Source organism: Peromyscus eremicus, chromosome 4 (genome assembly GCF_949786415.1).
Source record: "Peromyscus eremicus chromosome 4, PerEre_H2_v1, whole genome shotgun sequence".
NCBI classification, from domain to species: Eukaryota; Metazoa; Chordata; class Mammalia; order Rodentia; family Cricetidae; genus Peromyscus; species Peromyscus eremicus.
In genome coordinates, this window is record NC_081419.1 from 5729182 (window position 1) to 5751768 (window position 22587).

General features: G+C 45.7%; 2 protein-coding genes across 2 annotated transcripts in view; both read left to right on the forward strand.

Annotated features, from left to right (window-relative positions):
* Positions 1 to 80: 80 nt before the first annotated feature.
* Positions 81 to 1026, forward strand: LOC131908908 (uncharacterized). Its single transcript, XM_059260037.1, has one exon. It carries the CDS (start codon positions 914 to 916, stop codon positions 1010 to 1012), a length of 99 nt encoding a protein of 32 aa, XP_059116020.1. The 5' UTR covers positions 81 to 913; the 3' UTR covers positions 1013 to 1026.
* Positions 1027 to 1534: 508 nt separating this feature from the next.
* Positions 1535 to 22587, forward strand: part of Abl1 (ABL proto-oncogene 1, non-receptor tyrosine kinase) — a 114739-nt gene continuing 93686 nt past the window's right edge. The window contains exon 1 of the mRNA XM_059260034.1: positions 1535 to 1676. Coding sequence (XP_059116017.1) covers positions 1541 to 1676 — 136 coding nt within the window. The 5' untranslated portion in view covers positions 1535 to 1540. The remainder of the gene's footprint in view (positions 1677 to 22587) is intronic.

Sequence of the window (22587 nt, forward strand, 5' to 3'; positions counted from 1 at the left end):
ACAAGTCCCAACATGCCTCGCGGCAGCACCGAACACGATTAGCTGGCCGCTATCGCCCTCAACAGCTAATTGGATGGCGGTGAGGGGGAGAGACTCCAGTTATCGGAAGACCAGTGATAATGCAGAGGAGGCGGGCGCTTCCTTATCGCTCACCTTGAGCTCAGAAAACCTGCCTTTAAAAGGTCGTGCGGAGCCGGCCTGTCGCGGGCAGTGAGGCGGGAGCCCGAAGGTGCGGCGCCGTGTAGGAGGGCAGCGCCGGCGGCCCATCAGACCTCGCGAGGGTGTTCCGGCGTCGCTGGGGGCGGGCCCGGGGGCGGGGCCTGCCCTCGTTGTGGAGCTGCTCGTAATCCATCATGGCGGCCTCGGGGGTCGGTGTCTGTCCCTGAGAGGCGCTGGACCTGGAGCCGGCTGTAGGGTCCTGCGGCTAAGGAACCCTTCCGCGGCACACCCCTCACTGGCTGGAGAAGCCGGGTCCCTCGGCAGAGTCGGGGATGTGACTGCTCGGCGGCGGCGGCAGAGTCCGGGGCCGGGGGAGGGGTGTCTCGGGTAGACCCCTAGCTCGGGGCAGCTGAGGCGCCGGGCCTCCTCCCCTGTGGCCGCCTCCCGGTTCGGGACCGCGGGAGTCCTTCGTCCCTCACAGTTCTGCTCTGGCTCTGGGACACCCGGGGTGGTCTCAGTTTCAGCCTACCTGGGACACTCAGTTTCCTGAGGCGTGGAGGAGCGTCGCCCCCGAGTAAGCTGCCCGCGCCCCGCCTGGGGAAGTCTCTGTTTCACCCCGAGGCCGCCCTTCGCTCGATTCCAACCCCAAGTTTGGCCACGGAGCCCCCCATTCAAATCATCTCCCTGCTGTCAAGCGATCTCCACGGTCCTCCCAGATTGCTTCCGCCGGCCTCCGATGTCCTGACTTCTTCCAATGTCACCTACAGCCCCATTGGTCTCAGTGCAGCCCAAAACTTTAATGCAAAGGAAAAGTCTGGATTGGTTTCACAGGCCTTTTAAAAAGCGGACTTAGAAGTTGCTGGTCATGCATTCCTCCTCGGCGGAGTGGAGAGCAAGCTCTGGTTGAGATCTGTGTGACCCGTCTCATTTTCCGGAGAGCAGGGTAGGGAAGAGAGAGCGGCAGGAAATTTGTGGGAGAGACAGATTGGTGACTTCCACAGGGAAAGTTGCAGAGAAGCATCAAAGACGTTCAGCGATTCCAGCACGCTGAGGAGTTGAAATGACTTTTAGTACGGTTGACCCTTTTCACACTTCCCTGTGAATATTTCTATCTAAAATTTTCCTCTTGCAAGGAAACTGTTCTTCAGCCCTCAAAATAGACTTAGAGTCAAGAAGCTTTTGGGTAGCGTTGTGATTACATGACTTCAAATTAATTAACTTGGAAAAGAATTCCAGACTCCTGTTTACATGTATGAACCTCAAACCCAGTTTCCCTTTCTCATGGAAGTTGTCTTTTCTGTGATTGACCCCAGTTACTGACGTGGGACCATTCTGGAAGATCTTGAACCCTCTTCTGGAAAGGGGTGCCTATCATTGCTTTATGGGGCAGCAGCCTGGAAAAGTTCTTGGGGACCAAAGAAGGCCTAGTTTGCCCGCCCTGCATTTTATCAAGGGGTCAGGGAAGAGGGACTCATCGCGGCATGGGGGTCCACACTGCAACGTGTTTGTGGAACATGGTGAGTGCTTTCCAGGTGTCTGATCTTTGTTTTTCCTTAAGCATCAAAAGACTTTCTGAAACAATGCTTGGGTCCAGCTCCTGCTGTCTGCTACTGTAGTTAGCAGTTTCTGGTGGAGCAGTTCTTTGCACAAGAAAAATCTGACTGTATTTAGTCTGCTTGAGTTGCTGTTTCTAGCCTGAGCCCACTTCTGGTTCATTGCTGACACGGGACAAGCCCCTTTACTGTTTGGGGTCTGCATTCTGTGGGGGAGGGGACTGGACTTAGGTGGCTTTGAAGCATCCATCTTCTTATCTGCTCTCACCAAGAGTTGGGACTCTACCATTGTGAATGGAATTTTTTTTTTTTTTTTTGGTTTTTCCAAGACAGGGTTTCTCAGTGTAACAGTCCTGGCTATCCTGGATCTCACTCTGTAGACCAGGCTGGCCTAGAACTCACAGAGATCTGCCCGCCTCTGCCTCCCGAGTGCTGGGGCTAAAGCTGTGCGCCACCACTGCCAGGCGGGCATGGATTTTTCTTATTCTGCCTGTCTATGGAGCACTTGTATCATATCCTCAAAGTGGTTTGTGTACTGAAAGGTTCAAACAGAACCTAATTGATACTATCTTTTGACCTTCTCATTTGTGAGCAGGACTTGAAAATTCTTTTTTTTTTTCTTTTCTTTTTTTTTTTTTTTGGTTTTTCGAGACAGGGTTTCTCTGTGTAGCTTTGCGCCTTTCCTGGAACTCACTCTGTAGACCAGGCTGGCCTCGAACTCACAGAGATCCGCCTGGCTCTGCCTCCCGAGTGCTGGGATTAAAGGCGTGCGCCACCACCACCCGGCCCAGGACTTGAAAATTCTTGCTTTGGAGCAAGGTGGGAAAAGTTGAGTGTGGAAGCAGTGTGCCCCCTGAACTGAAGATTGTTACTTTCTCTAAGGAATAGCCCTGTCCTCATTGATGGAGCTTTCTTCACCCTCCTCTCTCCCTGCTTAGTTGGCTTTGACATTTTTATGAATCTGATTGGTTCATAATGCTGACAGTACATGTTGTTGGCTAACAGTTAAGGTCAGGTTAGACTAATGTGTTGCAGAGGCCAGCCAGGAGCTAGTTAATTAGGGTCCAGGTTGTATTGTGGCAGTGATATTTCTCAAACTGTGTACTTATTGAACCATCATACTGTCTGAATAAGCAAATGTAGCTTATGCAAGGGTCTCATATACTTTGAAATTCAGTCATAAATACTTCTTAACAATAGGTGACTACTACAAAAACAATGACTGCTTTTGGGTGAACTTACATTTGATAATTGAAGTTTTCTTTTTTTTAAGATTTAGTTTTATGAGTATAATAGTAGTATGAGTATTTTGCCTGGGTGTGTGTATGTGTATCATGTTAGTGTCTGGTACCTACAGAGGTCAGCAGAGGATGTTGGGATCCCCTGGAACTGGAGTTACAGATAGTCATGAACCACTGTGTAGGTGCTGGGAATTGAACCTGGGTCCTCTGTAAGATCAACAAGTGCTCTTATCTGCAGAACTGTCTTTTTTGTTGTTCTTGTTAGTTTCTCCTTTTTTTTTTTAATTAATCTATTTATTTTTGATTTTTCGAGACAGGGTTTCTCTGTATAACAGTCTTTCAGGGGTTCAGAGGGGAGATGGGTCTTATGTAGCTCAAGTGGGCCTCTGACTCAGTATGCAGCAGAGAATGACCTTGAACTGTTTGATCCTTTTGTCTCCACTTTCCAAGTGTTGTGATTGTAGGTGCTTTCCAACCTGCCTTTGTCCTTTTGAGTGGGCTGGAGAGATGGCTCAGCGGTTAGGAGCACTGATTGCCCTTCCAGGAGACCTGGGTTCAATTCCCAGCATCTACATGGCAGCTCACAGCTGTCTGTAACTCCAGTTCTAGGGGACCCAACACCTTCACACAGACATACATGCAGGCAAAACACCAATGCACGTAAAATAAAGTATTAAAAAAAATCTTTATTGGATTAAAGGTGTTGGTCACCCCTTTAATCCCAGTACATGGGAGGGCAGAGGCAGGAGGATCTCTGTGAGTTCGAGACCAGCCTGGTATATAAATCAAGTTCCAGGACAGCCAGGGCTGTTACACAGAAAGCCTGTCTCAAAAGGCAAACAAACAAATACAGTTTGTTATTATTGTGTGTATAGGAGTGTGTATCTGGGATGTGTGTGTAGGTAGGTCAGAGGACAACTTTGGAGAGTCTGTTGTCTTTTTCTACCTTGGCATGGGTTCCAGGAGTCAACTCAGGTTGTCAGGCTTGCATGGCAAGCTTCTTCAGGCCATCTTGCCAGCCTGTGTACGTGTCCTTTTGATGCTCTGAGATGGAGTGGGACATGTACAAACCTCTTTGCTGTGTACTGGAGTGAGACAGTGTCCAGCAACAGCGCTGGAGCAGCTGTTGGCATGGTCACCCGAACAGCCGCTTCTTAACTTTTCTTTCTTTTCGGTCTGTCGTTTTTACTCAAAACTGCAACTGATAGATTGTGGTTATATGGATTAAAATTTGTCTTTCCTTTCCAAGATGATTTAGAGAATTTGTATTGCCATCGAGTTGTCCATACAAGTGTGATATTTACAGGTGTAGTCTGAGGGGTCAGTGGATCAGTATGTGATACATGGTTGCACAGGGTGAGAGGAGCCTTCAGACCTCAAGGTAGGGAAGTAGTTTTCAATGCCCCTTTAGAGAAGAGTGTCAAGGCTCAGATTCCACAAGGCAGGCAACCTCAGGTGGGGCTGCTAGACCAGCGCTGAGGTCACTTTTGAATAAAGTAAGAAGGGAGGTGGGGAGCAAGCTCTGTGGTCTGTGGCCAAATTGTTGCAGGCCAAGGGTGTCAGCTCAAGGGACCAGCATGCAACTCCTTGAGGCAGAGATTGCTTAGCATATTCCAAGTTGGAAGAGCTGGAGCGGAGACATCGAAGGAGGGCTGCACAGGGATGCCCGGAGAATGCCTGAGAAGAGTAGGGCTTTACGGGCCATTTCATGTGGTTTGGGAAGTTTGGGAGAATTTTGAGAGGGGGGTAATGAGACCTAATGTATAGTCCAGCTTCGGTTCTTGGGTGGGGGTGGGGATGGGGACGAATGAGGAAGTATTAGACAGAAGGATAGGAGACAATAAGAAAGACAGAGACACAGGATAGCTTCTGGAGGGCCCTGGGTCTATACCCAGTCGCTTTGAGGTTTATTCCAAAGGGCTTTTTGTACAATGCCGAGGGGCAAGGCAAAAGACCTTCCCCTTTCAAGATCAAAGCACAATATACAGCCAAGTGTAGACCCTTCAAAACACCTGGTAAACACGCCAGTGGCCAAATCATCCCATTATGTAGCCCTGCTGGTAAAGCAAGCTCAGATTCTCTGACCCAGAGTAAGGTCTCACTAGGTAGCCTCTGTGGACCTCCACAGTCTCCCCCTCTCCCTTCTCCTCCCTCTTTTTTGAGGCAAATTCACCCGTCGTAGCCCATGGCATGGTGGGTCATGATCCTCCTGCTTCACTTAAATGCTGGGTGATAGGTGTGACCCACCTACCTGGCCTGATTTATATTCTTAGCCAGTCTCTCTGGACAGGGTGGTCTGGGGGAGGCAGGGCTTCACGGAGTGTATTAGCCAGGGTTCTCTAGAGGAACAGAATTTAAGGAATGAATTTCTCTGTTGTTGGTTGTTTTTGGTCTTTTGGGGGGCCTGCCACCCAGCTCCCAAATAAATCACACATGGAGGCTTATTCTTAATTATAAATGCCCGGCCTTAGTTTGGCTTGTTTCTTGCTAGCTTTTCTTAACTTTAAATTGTCCCATCTATCTTTCGCCTCTGGGCTTTTTCCTTTTCTTACTTCTGTATATCTTACTTTTACTCTTTTTTTTTTTTTTTGAGTTTTTCAGACAGGGTTTCTCTGTGTAGCTTTGCGCCTTTCCTGGAACTCACTTTGTAGCCCTGGCTGGCCTTGAACTCACAAAGATCCACCTGCCTCTGCCTCCTGAGTGCTGAGATTAAAGGCGTGCACCACCACTGCCTGGCTCTTACTTTCACACTCCATGACTGACTGTGTGGCTGGGTGGCCAGCCTCTATTCCTCTCCTTGTTCTCTTGCTCTTTCTTCTTTTCCTCCAAGGTTTCTCCTTCTTTTTATTCTTTTTGCCTGCTAGTCCTGTCTATCCTTTCTCCTGCCTCACTATGGGCCGTTCAGTATTTTTTGTTTTTGTTTTTTTGTTTTTTTGTTTTTTGGTTTTTCGAGACAGAGTTTCTCTGTATAGCTTTGGAACCTGTCCTGGAACTCGATTTGTAAACCAGGCTGGCCTCGAACTCACAGAGATCCACCTGGCTCTTTCTCCCCAGTGCTGGGATTAAAGGCGTGTGCCACCACTGCCTGGCTTCAGTTCTTTATTAGACTATCAGGTGTTTTAGACAGGCAAAGTAACACAGCTTCACAGAGTTAAACAAATGCAACATAAAAGAATTCAACACATCTTTGCATCATTAAACAAATGTTCCACAGCATAAACAAATGTAACAATTGTAAAATAATATCCCACAACATCTCTATATGTGTAGAACGAGAAGTTATTAGAATGACTTCACGCTGTGGTCCAGCTAATCCAACAATGGCTGCCTATGAATGAAAGGTCTGAGAATCCAGTAGTTGTTCAGACCATGAGCCTGGATGTCTCAGCTGGTCTTCAGTGTACACTGGAATCCTGAAGAAGTAGGCTCTAGTGCCAGTGAAGGAATGACTTGCTAGTGAGGGCCAGCAGGCAAGGAGAAAGAGCTGCTTTCTTCCAGGCCCTTTTTCCTTTCTTTCTCTTTCTGTCTTTCCTTCTTTTTTTTTTCCCCTGTTTTTTGAGACAAGGTTTCTCTGTGTATTGGCTGTTCTGGAACTCACTCTGTAGACCAGGCTGGCTTTGAATTCACAGAGATCCCCCTGCCTCTACCTCCCAAGTGCTGGGGTTAAAGGTGTGGGCCACTACGCCCAGCTGAAAATAACTCATCTTAAGCTTCAGTGCCTGTTGATATTTTTTTCCCAAGGTGAAAAGTTGCTGTGCAAGCAATTAGGACCTGAGTTCAACTTTTCATTCGTTGGTTTATTTATTTATTTATTTATTTATTTATTTATTTATTTATTTATTTAAGTATACCATGGAAGAGGGCATGGGTTGTAGGAGAAGAGATGTCTTCCTGAATTTCTTCTTTTGTTGTATGTGTGTGATTCATTTTGTGACTTGGGGAAGGAGGATAGTTGCAGTCAATCCAGACGGGCAGGTGGATGGTGGATCCAGCCTGGATACAGAGCAGAAGAAAATAAATGAAATGAATTGTTTTATTCAAACAGCCAGTACCCTCCTCACCACAATGCTCCACTCTCCCACCACCCCATCTGTCGTGTGCGCGCGCGTGTGTGTGTGTGTGTGTGTGTGTGTGTGTGTGTGTGTGTGTGTATATGCGCGCAAGTGTCCGTCCAGCCAGCCAGCCAGCCAGCCAGCACTGAACGATACATATAAAATAGAAAGTCAGTAGCTGCTTTGCAGCTGGGTGTGTTGACACTCACCTTTAATCCGGCACGATTGAGTGAGTGAGTTGGAGGCCAGCCTGTTCTTTGCAAGTTATGTTTCCAGGACAGGGCTAAGGGCTAGATAACATAAAATAAAATAAAATAAAAATCGGACAGCTGAGGAATGTGCACACGCACACACACATACACAGTAAAAAATAAAGGCAGTGGAAGGCTGTTTGACTTGTTATATGTATTTGAAACAACAACAGCAGCAACAACTACCACCAAGGACAGTCACAACCACATAGCAGTGCCTTCACTGCCCCCCCTCTAAGTTAATCAAATCAAAAAGGCCAACTGGTCAACCTCTTAAAGTAAATAAATAAACAAGTAAATAATTAAAAATAAACAAATTGAATAGATAGATACTGCATACATACATTCCAGTCCTGTGACATCAAGCCTGTGTTCATGTAGGTGCTGGGGATCAGAATTCTGATCCCCAAGCTTGTGCAGCAAGTGCTTTACTGACTAAGGTCCTTGTAGTACAGAAGGAAGCACTTTCCTGTTGTGGGATAAGTGGAGGAAGCCACCAAACAATTGAACCAGGAGTCTGGCTTCCTTTGAGTGATGCAGATGCAGGTGGTAGAAGCTGAAGAAAATGTGGAATCATGTGTTGATGAAGGAATTTGGGTACACTGGTGGGTTGCAGAGAGACATTTTTCCTTCGAGGAGGCATGGAATGCATTGCCATCCTGGAGTTGAGTTAGACATATGGGAAGGGCCTGCACATACTGATGTGTCTGGATCTAGGTAGAAGTTCCAGCTGCTGCTTGGGTCTTTTGGAAGAGGAAGCCCTCCTTCAGGCCTCCTTTGACCACTTTCCTCTGCACTTCCTGTGCTCCTTGCCCTGTTGTTTCAGCCTTTTTGGTAGTTGTGTACCTAACAGTCCCTAGTGTTCCTAATCTCCCCATCTTTGATCACTCTGCTCCTGTCTGTCTCTTAAAGCCGTGTTTGAGATCTCTCGACCCTGACAGTTTTCTGTAGCTTTTTTGAACATTATTCTATGTAATACAGATGAACTCTGAACCGGATACAGTCTCACAAAATTTCCTACTAGCTTCATGTGAGTAGCTGGGTCCTCAAGTAAACTGTAAACCTATGGAGGCAGGGTTCACTTCATTTCCTGTTACCCCTGCACAACACTGAGCACACACACTCTCCCAGAATTTTGGGGGTAGTCTGTTGATGGCACATACCTACCATCTCAGTACTTGAGAGACTAAAACAAGAGAGTCTTGAGTTTGAAGCCAGCCTGGTCTACAGAGTGAGACTATCTTTAAAAAAAAATCTTTGCACGGGTAGTGGAGAATGGATTTAATCCCGGCACTTGGGAGGCAGAGGCAGGCTGATCTCTGAGTTCCAGGGTAGCCAGGCCTACAAAGTGAGTTCTAGGACAGCCAAGGCTACACAGAGAAACTCTGAAAAACAGACAAATCTGGGGGGGAAGGGTTGGAGAAATGGTGCAACAGAGGATGGGAATTTGGTCCCCAGCACCCACCCTGGTAACTCCAGCTCCAGTGGACCCAACACAGTCTTCTGGCTTCTGCAGTTATCTGCACACATGTAACACACACACACACACACACACACACACACACACACACACACGAGTTAAAAAAAATCATGAAGCTCTGTCCTGGCTGAGGAGTGGGAATTGTGAGCACACCATTTGTGGGCTCCAATTGGCTAGCACCTTCCTACTGCTCAGAGGGAACCCAGGTCTCTTGTATTTCAGCACCTTAGATCATTCCCCTTGCTTTTGTTTGTAACACTCCCTTGTTATCCTGTTGGTTTGTTTTGAGACAGGTCCCATGTAGACCAGACCTTGGACTTCTGATCTTCTTGCCTCCATATCCCTGGTGCTGGGGTTACAGATGTGGGTCATCACTCCTGGTTTATGCATTGCTGCGAATAGAACCCAGGGCTCCATGAATGCTAGGCAAGCACTCTGCCACCTGAGCCACATCCCCAGTCCTCCTTGTGATCCTCTTAATGCCTGTGGCATATTCCTGATACTAATAATTTGTGTTTTCATTCTATCTTTCTCTTTCCTTCCCCTTCCCCTTCCATTCTCTCCTTCCTTCACCTTTAAAGTGAGTTTGGCTAGCTTCTCTGTTGTATTAATCTTAAAGACAACCGCCCCTTTCCCCCATGTAGTCAAGATTTATTTCAAGGTCTAAAAACATTAAGACTAATTAAAATAAAATGACTGTAATTTCTTCTAAAAAATTTCCCCCCTAAGGTTGGTGATGGCACACACCTTTAATCCCAGCACTTGGGAGGCAGAGGCAGATGGATTCTGAGAGTTTGAGGCCAGCCTGGGCTACAGAGAGAGAGTTCCAGGGAAGCCAGGGCTACACAGAGAAACCCTGTCTCAAAAAAACCAAAACCAAGAAAAAAAATTCCCCCTTTTATATGAATGTTTTGCCTGCATGTATGTCTGTGTACCACATGTGTGCAGTGCCTGTGGAGGCCAAAAGAGAGTGTCAGATCCTCTGAGACTGCTGTATGAATGCTGGGAACCAAACTTGGGTCCTCTGGAAGAGCAGCCAGTGCTCTAAACTGTTGGGCCATCTCTGCAGCTCCTAGCTGCCTTTTCTTTCTTGAAATAATTCATTCGTTGATTCTTTTAATTATTAGCATACAAAAAATGTACGTGTTACAGCTATGAAGGGAAAGGCTTCCCAAACAGAAGTGTTACAGCTCTGCTCTGGGGTGGGGTGGGGGGTTTCCCCAGGGAAAGTGTTACAGCTTTGCTCTGCTCAGGTGAAAATGTCACACCTCACATCAGACTTCACACAAGATTTATCAGGAGGGAAAAACCTAGGAGGGTGGCTGCCTCTGCTTGGGCAGGCAAGAAGGAGCAGTGAACGAGCAGAAGGCAGGGTTTTATAGGGTTCCTTGAGGAGGGATGGAGCTTTCCAGGGTAGAGATTTTCAGGGTGGGGATTGGTGGGATTTCAAGTCCTGAGTTTGGGGCAAGCTCAGGGATTGGTAGGAATCTGGTCAAGCTCAGGGATTCTGTAAACCTGATCTTGGGGCAAGCTCGGATTGGTGGGATTTAAAGTCCTTGGCTCTGGTCTGCGGGTCAAGGTGTTCTTTCCCTGGCCCTTTACCCTACATTTATGATGGCATTTTCTTTCTTTTTATCTATCTATCTATCTATCTATCTATCTATCTATCTATCTATCTATCTAATATATCTATTTTTCTATTATCAGCTTGATAAAGTATAAATTCTTATTCTAATAGTGAAATGTTTCATTGAGGCTTGTCCAGGATTGAGTAAAACCAAAACTTAATATAAGCCACAGTCATCCTAGGGCCCCCCTGCTATATAGCCTCCCTGGTTCTGTGGGTTGCAGTCTGATTGTTCTTTACTTTATATCTAGAATCTACTTATGAGTGAGTACATACCATGTTTGTCCTTCTGGGTTTGGGTTACCTCACTCAGGATGATATTTTCTAGTTCCATCCATTTGCCTGCAAATTTCATGCTGTCATTGTTTTTCTCTGCTGAGTAGTACTCCATTGTGTATATGTACCACATTTTCTTAATCCATTCTTCAGCTGACAGGCATCTAGGTTGTTTCCAGGTTCTGGCTATTACGAATAGTGCTGCTATGAACATAGTTGAGCATGTATCTTTGTGGTATGATTGAGCATTCCTTGGGTATATGTCCAAGAGTGGTATGGCTGGGTGCTGAGGTAGATCGATTCCCAATTTTCTGAGAAACCGCCATACTGATTTCCACAGTGGTTGTACAAGTTTGCATTCCCACCAACAGTGGAGGAGTGTTCCCCTTGCTCCACATCCTCTCCAACATTGACTGTCCTTAGTGTTTTTGATCATAGCCATTCTGACAGGCGTAAGGTGGTATCTCAGAGTCATTTTGATTTGCATTTCTCTGATGATTAAAGATGTTGAGCATTTCTTTAAATGTCTTTCAGCCATTTGTTATTCTTCTTTTGAGAATTCTCTGTTTAGCTCTTTAGCCCATTTTTTAATTGAATTGTTCAGTATTTTGATGTCTAGTTTCTTGAGTTCTTTATATACTTTGGAGATCAGTCCTCTGTCAGATGTGGGGTTGGTAAAGGTCTTTTCCCATTCTGTAGGCTGTCTTTTTGTCTTATTGACCGTGTCTTTTGCCCTGCAAAAGCTTCTCAGTTTCAAGAGGTCTCACTTATTAATTGTTGTGCTCAGTGTCTGTGCTGCTGGTGTTATATTTAGGAAGTGATCTCCTGTGCCAATGCGTTCAAGAGTACTTCCTACTTTCTCTTCTGTTAAGTTTAGTGTAACTGGATTTATGTTGAGGTCTTTGATCCACTTGGACTTGAGTTTTGTGCATACTGACAGATATGGATCTATTTGTAATCTTTTACATATTGACATCCAGTTATGCCAGCACCATTTGTTGAAGATACTTTCTTTTTTCCATTGTATAGTTTTGGCTTCTTTATCAAAAATCAGGTGTTCATATGTGCATAGATTAATGTCAGGGTCTTCAATTCGATTCCATTGGTCTGTATGTCGGTTTTTATACCAGTACCAAGCTGTTTTTATTACTATAGCTCTATAGTAGAGCTTGAGGTCAGGGATGGTGATGCCTCCAGAGGTTGCTTTATTATACAGGATTCTTTTAGCTATCCTGGGTCTTTTGTTTTTCCATATGAAGTTGAGTATTTTTCTTTCCAAGTCTGTGAAGAATTGTGTTGGGATTTTGATGGGGATTGCATTGAATCTGTAGATTGCTTTTGGTAAGATTGCCATTTTTACTATGTTAATCCTACCTATCCATGAGCATGGGAGATCCTTCCATTTTCTGATATCTTCTTCAATTTCTTTCTTTAGAGATTTAAAGTTCTTATCAAAAAGGTCCGTCACTTGTTTAGTTAGTGTTATCCCAAGGTATTTTATATTATTTGTGGCTATTGTAAAGGGTAATGTTTCTCTGACTTCTTTCTCAGCCCTTTTATCATTTGTGTATAGGAGGGCTACTGATTTTTTTGAATTGATCTTGTATCCTGCCACTTTACTGAAGGAGTTTATATGATGGCATTTTCATCCACGGGTACCATCTTCTGCTCGTTGTCATGGCATCATTAATTTTAACATAGTCTCATTTAATGATCTTTTAAGGATAGTCTACATGGAAAATAATGTCTACTCAAAGGTTATGAGGTTTTGACACTTTGCCTTACATTTTTTTAAAATATATTTTATTTTATTTTAATGTGCATTTGTGTTTTGGCCAAACACAAACAGGTGTGGGGATCCCCTGAAACTGGAGTTATAGACAGGTGTGAGCTGCCATGTGGGTCCTGGGAATCGAACTCAGGTCCTCTGGAAGAAGAGTCAGCACTCTTAACCCCTGAGCCATCTCTCCAGTCCTTTGCCTTACATTTTACAGTTTCCTTGGGATGAATTTTGATCTTTATTGATAGTGATTTGTTTTTTGTTTTGTTTTGTCTTCTCTCCTTTCATGTTGACTTCGCTCTGTCATTGAAAAGAGTCTTGCTAGGGCTTGGGGATGACTCAGTGGGGACAGCACTTTCTGCTCAGTTGTAAGGAAAGGAATTCATATACCTATCTGCTATGTAAATGTCAGATAGGAGTGAAGCCCATCTGTAAGTCAGACACTCGGGAAGCAGATAAGGGATCCCTGGGCCAGCTGGCTAGCTAGACTAACTGAGACGTGGAGATCCGGATTCAAGTGGGAGACCCCTGCCTCAGCAAGAACAAAGAGTGATGAAGGCACCAGTCTCTGACCCCCACATGCATGCACACTGAACACACATACACATGCAGAAAGCATCACTGCTGAGTGAATCTGGTATCCATGTTTGGGGTCTGTCAGGGAACTCTCTGTCTGGTTAATTCACTGCAGAATTTGTCCCTTTGTGCCATCAACATCACCTGTGTCCTGTAGCTTTAAAATAAATCTTAGAATCTGATAGACTAAAGCACTCAGCTCTGTTCTTCTAACGTTGGCTTGGCTTGCTCTTTTGTGTTTCCATGCACATTTTAGAATCAGTTTTGTCCACTTCTAGATCCAATTAAAATGTCCATAAAGATTTTCTTCTAGGCTTGCATTGGGTTTATTGATTACTTTGGTCCTAGGTATAAATAGTGGACCATAAAGACTTCGTCTTGGCAACAGCAGGCTGCTTGGGGCAGCCCTTTTCCCTAGTGGAAAGCTCAACATCCTGTACATTGTTGTGGTTTTCAGCTGCTTCTTCCATGTCCATCTTCCTTGATCTTTGACTTTTTAAAATGTTCTGTTTTTCTTTTAATTCAATCCTTGGTCTTGGTGATGGAGAGCTTGATTATATATTTTCTAGAGTCAAGAAACCCCCACCCTTTTTTTTTTTCCAGACTAGGTGCTCTGTACATATGGAATGAGAATTTACTTTGTGTTGGGTGTGTCTGGGATAACAGCAGGGAACAAAGTGTCAGCTAGTGATGGCTCTTGGTGACAGTTGCCTAGCCTCGGAACCCCCATTGCTCATCTGCTTGGGAAAATGGTTATTGCCTTGACTGTTTGGTCTAGGTTCCATAGGTAGGCCCTTACTAGAGTGGATCATCATTGTTGAGCAGTGCGGACCCCTGCTTGGTTCAGTAGTGCCTTCTTTATCTTGGGTCTCATCTTTGCTGATAGTGAGTGCTAGTGGCCTCTAACGTAACCTGGCTAACCATTTTCTTTCCCTGGAAATAACTAACACATTTGGGTTTTGTTGTTGTTGTTTTGTTTGAGACAGGGCCTTGAGTTCGGGTAGCTGAGAATGACCTTGAACTTCTGATCCTTCTGCCACGGTCTGCTGGATGCTGAGATTACAGGCACATTTACCCTAGTTGAGGGCTTAGCCATTCAAGGCAGTGGTCTACTAGCTGAGTGACATCCTCAGCATATGAGGGCTCCCAGTCTGTTCTTTCTCCAGGTTTCCTACACTGCTGTTTGTCCTGTCTGCTTGGAGTGCTGCTGGAGTGAGAAAGATGCCCTGAGCCTTTCCCTCCCTGTGGGCACCTGCAGGTTTCGGAGCCTTTCCCCAGCCTTGACAGGCCTCAGGTCAGGGGTCCAGTCATCGTAAGGTGGCAAGAGCTGAAGCTCCAGGCAGGGTCTTTTCCTCACTGCCATCGTTCTTAGGGAGTAAAGGCTGGTGTGCTCTGAGAGTCCTTTGAAGCCCTGTGGCTCTGCTGAGCGTGTGACTTGTTCCTGACTGTCCTCAGGTTAATTGGCATTCAGGGTTTATGTTATGGGTTAAATCTGCAGTGTTCCATCCTGAGAAGGCTCGTGTGTTCCAGGCTTTGGATCATGATGGATGGATTCGTCCTGACTCTCAGGAGGTGGTTGAGACTCTGGGAGGTGGGGCCTGACTAGAGAGTAGGTTTCTCATATATGCCCTTTGAAGGATGTGTCTGTCCCTGACCTCTTCTTTCTGTCTGTGTCCTCTGCTGTACGCTGCCGCCAGCCGTCTCCATTCGGACAGCTGGTCAAGGACTGAAACCCTGAAACTGTGAGACAGCAGTCTCTTCTCCAGTGAATTGTTGCTCTCAGGGTTTTTTTGTGATGTTTTGTTTTTGTTTTTTGATCTCAGTAACAAAAAGTGTAAATATATAGAGAGATTACATTGGGAAATCATACAGAATTCCCCAGTAGTTCACCTTTTTTATGTGTGTATGTGTATATGGTGTGCTTGTATGTTTGTTTGTACTTGTGCATGCACCTGTGGAGGCCTGGGGCTGACTATGGAGCGCCTCGGTCACTCTCCACCTCATATATTAAGGCAAGGTCTCTCACTGGTGCCCAGAGCTTGCTGATTTGGCTAGTCTAGCCAGCCAGCTTGCTCAGGGATCCTCTGTTTCCACTTCCTGATGTGCTGGGGACCACAGGGAGGCTGCCACACCCGCTCAGCTTTTCTGCAGGTTCTGGGGATCCAAACTTGAGTCCTCATGCTTGTGTGGTAAGCACTTTTACCTGCTGAGCCTCCCCTCTCCCCTCCCCCGATTTTACTTTTCGAGGAGAAGAAAATAGGCAGTAGATATCCTAATAAAGTGGCTTTCTAGTGGAGCCATTTGTAAGCGTGCAGTTGTCTTGGTTGCTCTTGGGTATAGTCAGTTTGCTTTCTGCACAAACTGTGAGTGTGAGTTTACAACAGATACTAAGCTAATGGGAATCTTTACTGAAATAAAAGTCATCTGTGGCATCTTGACTTTGATGAGAAAGAGAAGTGGCCATCCAGTGTCAGGAGGTTAGCCAGACAGCGTACAGGTTTGCTCAGATGTGGAGGTGTGCCTCTGCTTCTCCTGCAGTGTGGTTCAGCCACCTGCCCATCATTGGATGGCCTCTGTGACTCAGAACTCTTTCCTGATCTTCCTGTCTCTCTTCCCGGGTGCTGGCCTTGCAGGTGTGCCCTTACCCCCAGCGTGCTTTTTGAGGATGGAGTGAGGACTTTTGAAAATGATTCCAACATTGGAAGGAGAGGGATTGTATTTTAATGAAAGATTGCATGTTGTAATGTTCTGTGCTGTTTGTTTTTGGTTGAAATATGAGTATTCTAACTTTTTGATGATTTCTTACATGATGTGGAACAAATATATCCTATTTATGCTCTTCTGAGTCTAATTTTATGTGCTTTACCAGATTTTATAACTGTAAGATCATGATTTGTAGTTTAAAAGACTGTTGTTTTACAAGCTTTACAGCAGTGTGAAATTCTATTTTAAAACCAAATTGAACTATTTCGAATAGACAGTATATTTTCTGACTTAAGGTACAAATACAGTACAAATGTGTGTTCTGAGTTGCTTGTTCTTCCCCACTGCCAGTCTTTTGTCTCATCTCTGTAGGTCTTTTAAAAAAATATGTACTTATTCATTGTGTATGCAAGAAAGAGTGTGCCTGTACCATAGCACATGTGTGGGGATCAGAGTATGACTTGAGGGAGTTGGTTCTCCTTTCTGTCATTGGTTCTAAGTCTGGGCAGCAAGCACTGTTACTCTCTGGGCTCATCTTCCTTATTTATTTTTAACATTTCCATTCATTTTTATATTGTGTATATGGGTGTTTTGCTTGCATGTAATCCTTGTGCACCACATGTGTGCAATGCTCATGGTGGCCAGCAGAGGGCATCAGATCCCCTGGAACTGTCTTACATCTTGTAGGTGCTGGGAACTGAATCCCCGGTTCTCTGCAAGAGCAGCCAGTGTTTTTAACTGCTGAGCTGTCTCTTCAGCTTCTGTTTTCCTTTCCCTAGTGGCTGCATTGTATCCCATCACCTGGAAGTATCGTTGTCTTTTCTGCCAGTCCTTGATTTCTGTTGTTTTCAGTCTTTAGCTATTACACACAGTGCTGCAAGAATAACCTTACATGTGTTGTTTCATGTCTGTACAGCTGCATCTGTGGGAGACAGTGCTGAAAGCAGGAGTTCTCAACTATAAGGAGAAATCCGCATGTCATTTCTACCAGCAGACGGATGGCTACTAATGACTGGACAGAAACTTACATAGGTGCTTGCAGTATTGCTAGATCCTGTCCTTGATTTCTGTCCATGAAAGTTCTTGTTTATGCTCCCACCACTAGTTCTCTCTCTCTCTCTCTCTCTCTCTCTCTCTCTCTCTCTCTCTCTCTCTCTCTCTGTGTGTGTGTGTGTGTGTGTGTGTGTGTGTGTGTGTGTGTTGCCAAAGCTTGGCAACAGGCTGCTGTCAGGCTGTGCACTCGAACAGTTGTGCAGGACACAGTGTCTGGTGTGGTTTTAGCCAGCAGCTCCCAGTAAGTGCTGACACGGGTGTCTGTCTCCCTGTGCACTCTTCCAGCCTCCCTGTGTGGTGGACATTGAGCATGAGCCAGTGCTGGCTTCCTGCTCGTCTCTGCCCCTCTACTGCCTCACGTCCAAGGAGCTCCCCCACGTCTAGGTCCAGGGGGCTCTGGCTGGACTCTCAGCCCTGCTGTCTGTGAAGGTTCTCTTGGGAGCTGGGAAGATTTGTTTTTAGATCCGGTTGCCAGGGGCTGGCTTATTTGGTTTGGAGAGAGGCCCAAGTACCTGGGTTTGTGTTTTGCTTTGTTTTTCTCCCAACTTGTGTTTTAATAAGAAGAGTCTCTATTCACAAGACTTCTTGCCTGGGGTAGGGGCTATTGTAGTAGGAAGGTGCTCTGACCAAAGGCCTTTCGTTGTTTCTTTATTTTCCAACATAATATTTTTATTGATTACTTGAGACTTTCATACAATGCATCCCAGTCACACTTGATTCCCATCCCTCCCAGGTCCACCCCCACCTTCTGCCTCCCTGCCCTCCACATACACCAAGTCCAATTTGTACTGCCCATATACTCACTGGAGCGTGGTCAGACCTCCAGTGGCCAGCCCCTTAACGATAACTGAGTCCTTCTCCACCCCCTCTAGGAGCCAACAACAGTAAAGAGCTACACTTGTGCATCTTAATCACAATTTTCAAGGATCTTCCTCAATGGCTTCCTGTCTAGACTGCTTCTTTCCTTGTTTCTTAGCACTGCAGGTGAGTCTGGCATGCAGCCAGCGAGGGAATGCCTTCATCCTGGGAACAGCTTTGGCTCAGAGTGAGCTTGCATCCTGAGTTGATCAAGTCTGTCTGAAAGCAAGGCCTTTTCCCCCTGGTGTTGAGGGGTGATGTTAGCATCCTCAGGAGGAAAGATGAATGAGCAATGCCCAGTTGCTAAGTCCACTCCCCTCTGGCTTTGCCTTCTGAAGCTGTTGAGTTCGGGTCACCTTACTGCTCACCAGGCTCCAGAAGAGCAGCAGCACATTCCACCTGGTTAGTCAGCTTCCTCTCTCTCCATTCTTTGGTTGGTTGGTTGGTTGGTTTGGTTTTGGTTGTTTGAGACAGGGTTTTTCTGTGTAGCCCTGGCTGTCCTGGAACTCACAGAGCTCCTCCTACCACTGGCCTTGGAATTAAAGGTGTGCACCCCACTGCCTAGTGTTCTTTCGTTTGTTCTGCACCCCACTGCCCAGTGTTCTTTCTTTCTGCACCCCACTGCCCAGTGTTCTTTCTTTCTGCACCCCACTGCCCAGTGTTCTTTCTTTCTGCACCCCACTGCCCAGTGTTCTTTCGTTTGTTCTGTACCCCACTGCCCAGTGTTCTTTCGTTCTGCACCCCACTGCTCAGTGTTCTTTTGTTCTGCACCCCACTGCCCAGTGTTCTTTCTTTCTGCACCCCACTGCCCAATGTTCTTTCGTTCTGCACCCCACTGCCCAGTGTTCTTTCTTTCTGCACCCCACTGCTCAGTGTTCTTCTGTTCTGCACCCCACTGCCCAGTGTTCTTTCGTTCTTTTGGGAAGAAAAATAAAGAGTGGATTCCATTGATTAAATGATGTAGATAGAATAGCAATATAAATTGATTGCTATTTATGAAGAAAATCAACAAGTATTCTTTATGCGTATAAATATGTAAGCATAAATATAATAGTTTTTGAATTTATATTTGTTTCAGTCATTAGTTTTCATGCCACTTTCACACTTGTTTCTGTTTTGGAAAACTGAGAAAATTCTATTTCCTGTCACTATTCTTAGCTGTCCCCACTGTACTGTCCTAACTGTATCCCCAGGGTATATAGTTGTCACTTTGTTAGAGGTGATATGTTACTGTCTTTCAAATTAACTAAATTTCTTTCTTTATTTTTGAGAATTTCATGCAAGTATACAATGAAACATGATCATTACTACCTGGTTTCTCCCTGCAACTCCCAGTACACTCCACTAATCTGCTCCCTTCCATTTTAGTCCCTGAGCACATCCCTCTGGCCTCTGAGATCTTTATGTAAGTGTTACTAGTATAAGTGTTGTTTCTAAAAACTGTTAGTGTGGAAGTCACCAGAGTGACCTTCTCATCATTTGCTATGTCTTTGTCTTTTTTTTTTTCTTTTGAGACAGGGTCTCACTGCATGACTTAGTTTTCTTTCTTTTGTAGTGATAAACGCCATGACTAAAAGCAGCTTGTAGAGGAAAGGGTTTATTTTATCTTACAACTTGTAGTCCCTCATCCAGGGAAGTCAGGGCAGGATCCTGGAGGCAGGAACTGATGCAGAGGCCATAGAGGGTGCTGCTTACTGGCTTGCTCCTCATGACTTGCTCAGCCTGCTTTCTTATCATCCAGGAAGACCAGCCCAGGGATGGCCCCACCTCCAGTGAGTTGGGCCCTTCTATCAATCATCAATCAAGAAAATTCGCCATAGGCTTGCTCACTGGCCAAATTGGTCGGGGCATTTTCTTAATTAGGTTCTCTCTTCCAAAATGACTCTAGATTGTGTCAAGTTGATAAAAAACTAGCCAGGACACCATGTAGCTCTGGCTGATCTGGAACTCTCTATGTAGACCACACTGGCTTCAAATTCACAGAGAACTGTGTGCCTCTACCTCCTGAGTGCTGGGACTAAGGGTGTGTACCACTTGAAGTGTACCTTTACCCAGCCCATATATATAAATTACATATGCTCTTTTGTTATAAAAGACTTTAAAATTTAGTCATTGTGTGGGGACTGGAGCAATGGCTAAGGGATGTAAAGGGCTTGCTGTTGTTCTTCCAGAGGCCAGAGTTGGGTTCCTGAGACTCTATAGGCTTACAACCACCTATAGCTCCAGGATCCAACACCTTCTTTCCACTTTCTCAGGCACTCGCACACATGTGGCACACATACACAGAGACACAAACACATAAATTAAAAAAATATTAAAAATTGTCAGGTGGTGGTGGCACATGCTTTTATTCTCAGAACTGGAGAAGCAGAGGCAAGTGGATCTCTGTGAGTTCGAGACCAGCCTGGTCTACCTAGTGAGTTCCAAGACAGCCAGAACTACACAGAGAAACCCTGTCTCGAAAAACAATAACAACCAAAAAACAAAAACAAAAAAAGACTAATGTGAGGATTTTGTTTTATTCATTTGTTAAGACAGGGTCTTATGTGTCCCCGACTGACCTGGAATTCATTGTGTAGACCAGACTGGCCTTGAATTTATAGATATTGTCCTGCCTCAGCTTCCTGAGTGAGTACCTGGATCAAAGGTGTGTGCCTCTAGGCCCGGTTTGGTCTTTTAAATCGATCGAATGTTGGAATGGGTGGCCCAGGCAGCTTTTCAATTGCCAGCACCTGGATATTTGTCCTACAGCTGCCACTTATAGACCTGGATAAGCAAAACAGCAGAGGTGTGACTGCATGGGTTAAGCCAAACCTTCCCAGCTATCCATGCAAAAACAGCTGGTTTTATAATAAAGAGATAGTTTATTCTGGAGCCGAATATGAGTGACCATGGCCTAGTGAATTTAGATCACCCCAAATACCACGTCCGACTGTGGAAGCTTTCTTAAAGTTTTTATAGTGATAGAACAAAGTCCCAGGTATTACCAAACACATTGGTGGGCTCGACAGGTAGGTGGGCTACAGCAAAGCCAGGAAATTAGTGTAAGTCTCAAGTGCTGTCTGTGGCATTCTTAGTTTTGGAGTTGGTGATATCTGGGAGCGATATCTGACATTCCAAAAGGGTTTACCTAGTAGTCACAAGGATGCTAGGTCCAACTCGGGCAGTGAATGGCTATTCTGGGTCTGTAGATGGCCCAAGAAAATGTGGCTGTGGGCCTACAGCATTGCAGTTCTCCACAGGGTAGAGGTCCTAATCATCCTGTTAGTCTTGTAGAGTCTGTATAAGGTCTGTCTTCTTTCAGGAACCTTTAGTTCACATCAGCCCCAGGTTTTATTCTCCCAGACTCATACAGGGTGGCTGCTCCTTAAAGAGCTGCCCCGTTGCTTGGCAGGTGCTACCATGTCTGTCTCCCTGGGGCCAGAACAAGGTGAAGTCAGGTGCCTTCTGAACCCATTCCTGCTGGCCACCTAAGAGCAGCGTGACTGCAGACACTAGGAAAATGAGGTGGGGCACATCTGTGCTGCATTTCTTTGCCAGGTGGATGGGAATGAGGCAAGGGTGGGGTCTGTGGCTCCATTTTCAAGATGGGGATCATCCACATGGAGTAGGGAGGGAGAGAGAGAATGGGACGCTGAGGAGCGTGACCAAATTGTTTGCTCTTGGTGGCTCAGGGTTGTTTCTAGCCCTGCAGATTATGGAAGGACCCATGGTGGCATGAGAGAGATAGCCTTGCCGTGTAGATCCTGCTGTGGACTGCTTCCTCAGGCCTGTGGAGGGTGTGAGCTGTAGAGCCCTTCTTCCATGAAGTCAGGGATTCTGGAGATTTCCCCCAAGACTTCCTCATGGGGTCTCTAGGCCTTCCTTCTGGTGGAGGCGGGTGGCATCCTCTGACTAGATGGCTGTCCTGCTTTCCCTCCAGGAATGCATTGCTTCTTCAGGATAGAGTTATCTAATCTCCAAATCTCGTGTTTACTGAATTCCATTTTCTTCTGGCTTTTTCTCAGTCTCCAAAGGTCTTGTTTGTGAGCCTGTGTGGAAGTTGAATTTGTGAAGCCCACACTGGGCTCTGGTGCATTGTGGGTAGCTTTTGCTCCAGGTAATTTCTGGGTTCTGTGAGTTTGTGTGATTCTCAGTCCAACTTGGAATTGCCCAGTAGAGCAAACACTGAATTTACTGGGTCACAAGAACTCATCAGGGACAGAAGCCTTACAAATTAAAGTGTCTGCTCCAGTATGAGCCTTTCTCTGTCTTGAAGGGGTAGGAAATTCACCTGGTATCTTCTGTAAATCCGTTGATTTAAATGCAGTTCAAGAGGCTGGAGATATAGCTTGAATGGTAGAATGTTGCTTATCCTGAAGCCCTGGGTTCCATCCCCAGCACCCCATAAACTGGGCATCCCTATAACCAAATGTTCAAGGGCAGCTTGGGCTGTGACACCCTGGTTTTGTTTGCTTGGTTTGTTGTTGTTGTTGTTGTTCTGCTTTAAGCCAGTTCAAGGAACCAAGGGAACTCTGCCCTGTGCTAGTTCGGAGATGAGTCTCCTTGCTGTCTATATTGAAATCATTTGCCGGTGTCCTCTGACAGATGATGAACAGGACTGGTGGCTTCTCTGAGACTCATATAGGAGCATTTTAGATGCCACAGTTCTCAGTGTTTGATGATAGGAAGGAGGCTGACCCAAATACCTTTGGAGAATTCTCTTGGCTCTGGAGCTAGCTCGTTCTCGATTGCTTGCTCTGATGGAGTAGGGTTAATGGAGAATAAAGCACACCCAGGCTTCTCTTTATGATCTGCCTCCCTCGTGTCTATAGGGAGGACCAAGAGAAACTGATGGAGGGGCTGGAGTGATGGATTGATGGCTCCGTGGTTAAGAGCACTGGCTGATCTTGCAGAGGACCTGGCTATAGTTTCCACACAGCAGCTGAGCTGGACTGCACAGGTGCTGGCCAGATTTCTTATCCTTCAGCGTTGCCAG

Bases quoted from the DNA above. Each gene is read 5' to 3' on its own strand.
- LOC131908908 (XM_059260037.1), top strand. From the start codon at position 914: ATGTCACCTACAGCCCCATTGGTCTCAGTGCAGCCCAAAACTTTAATG.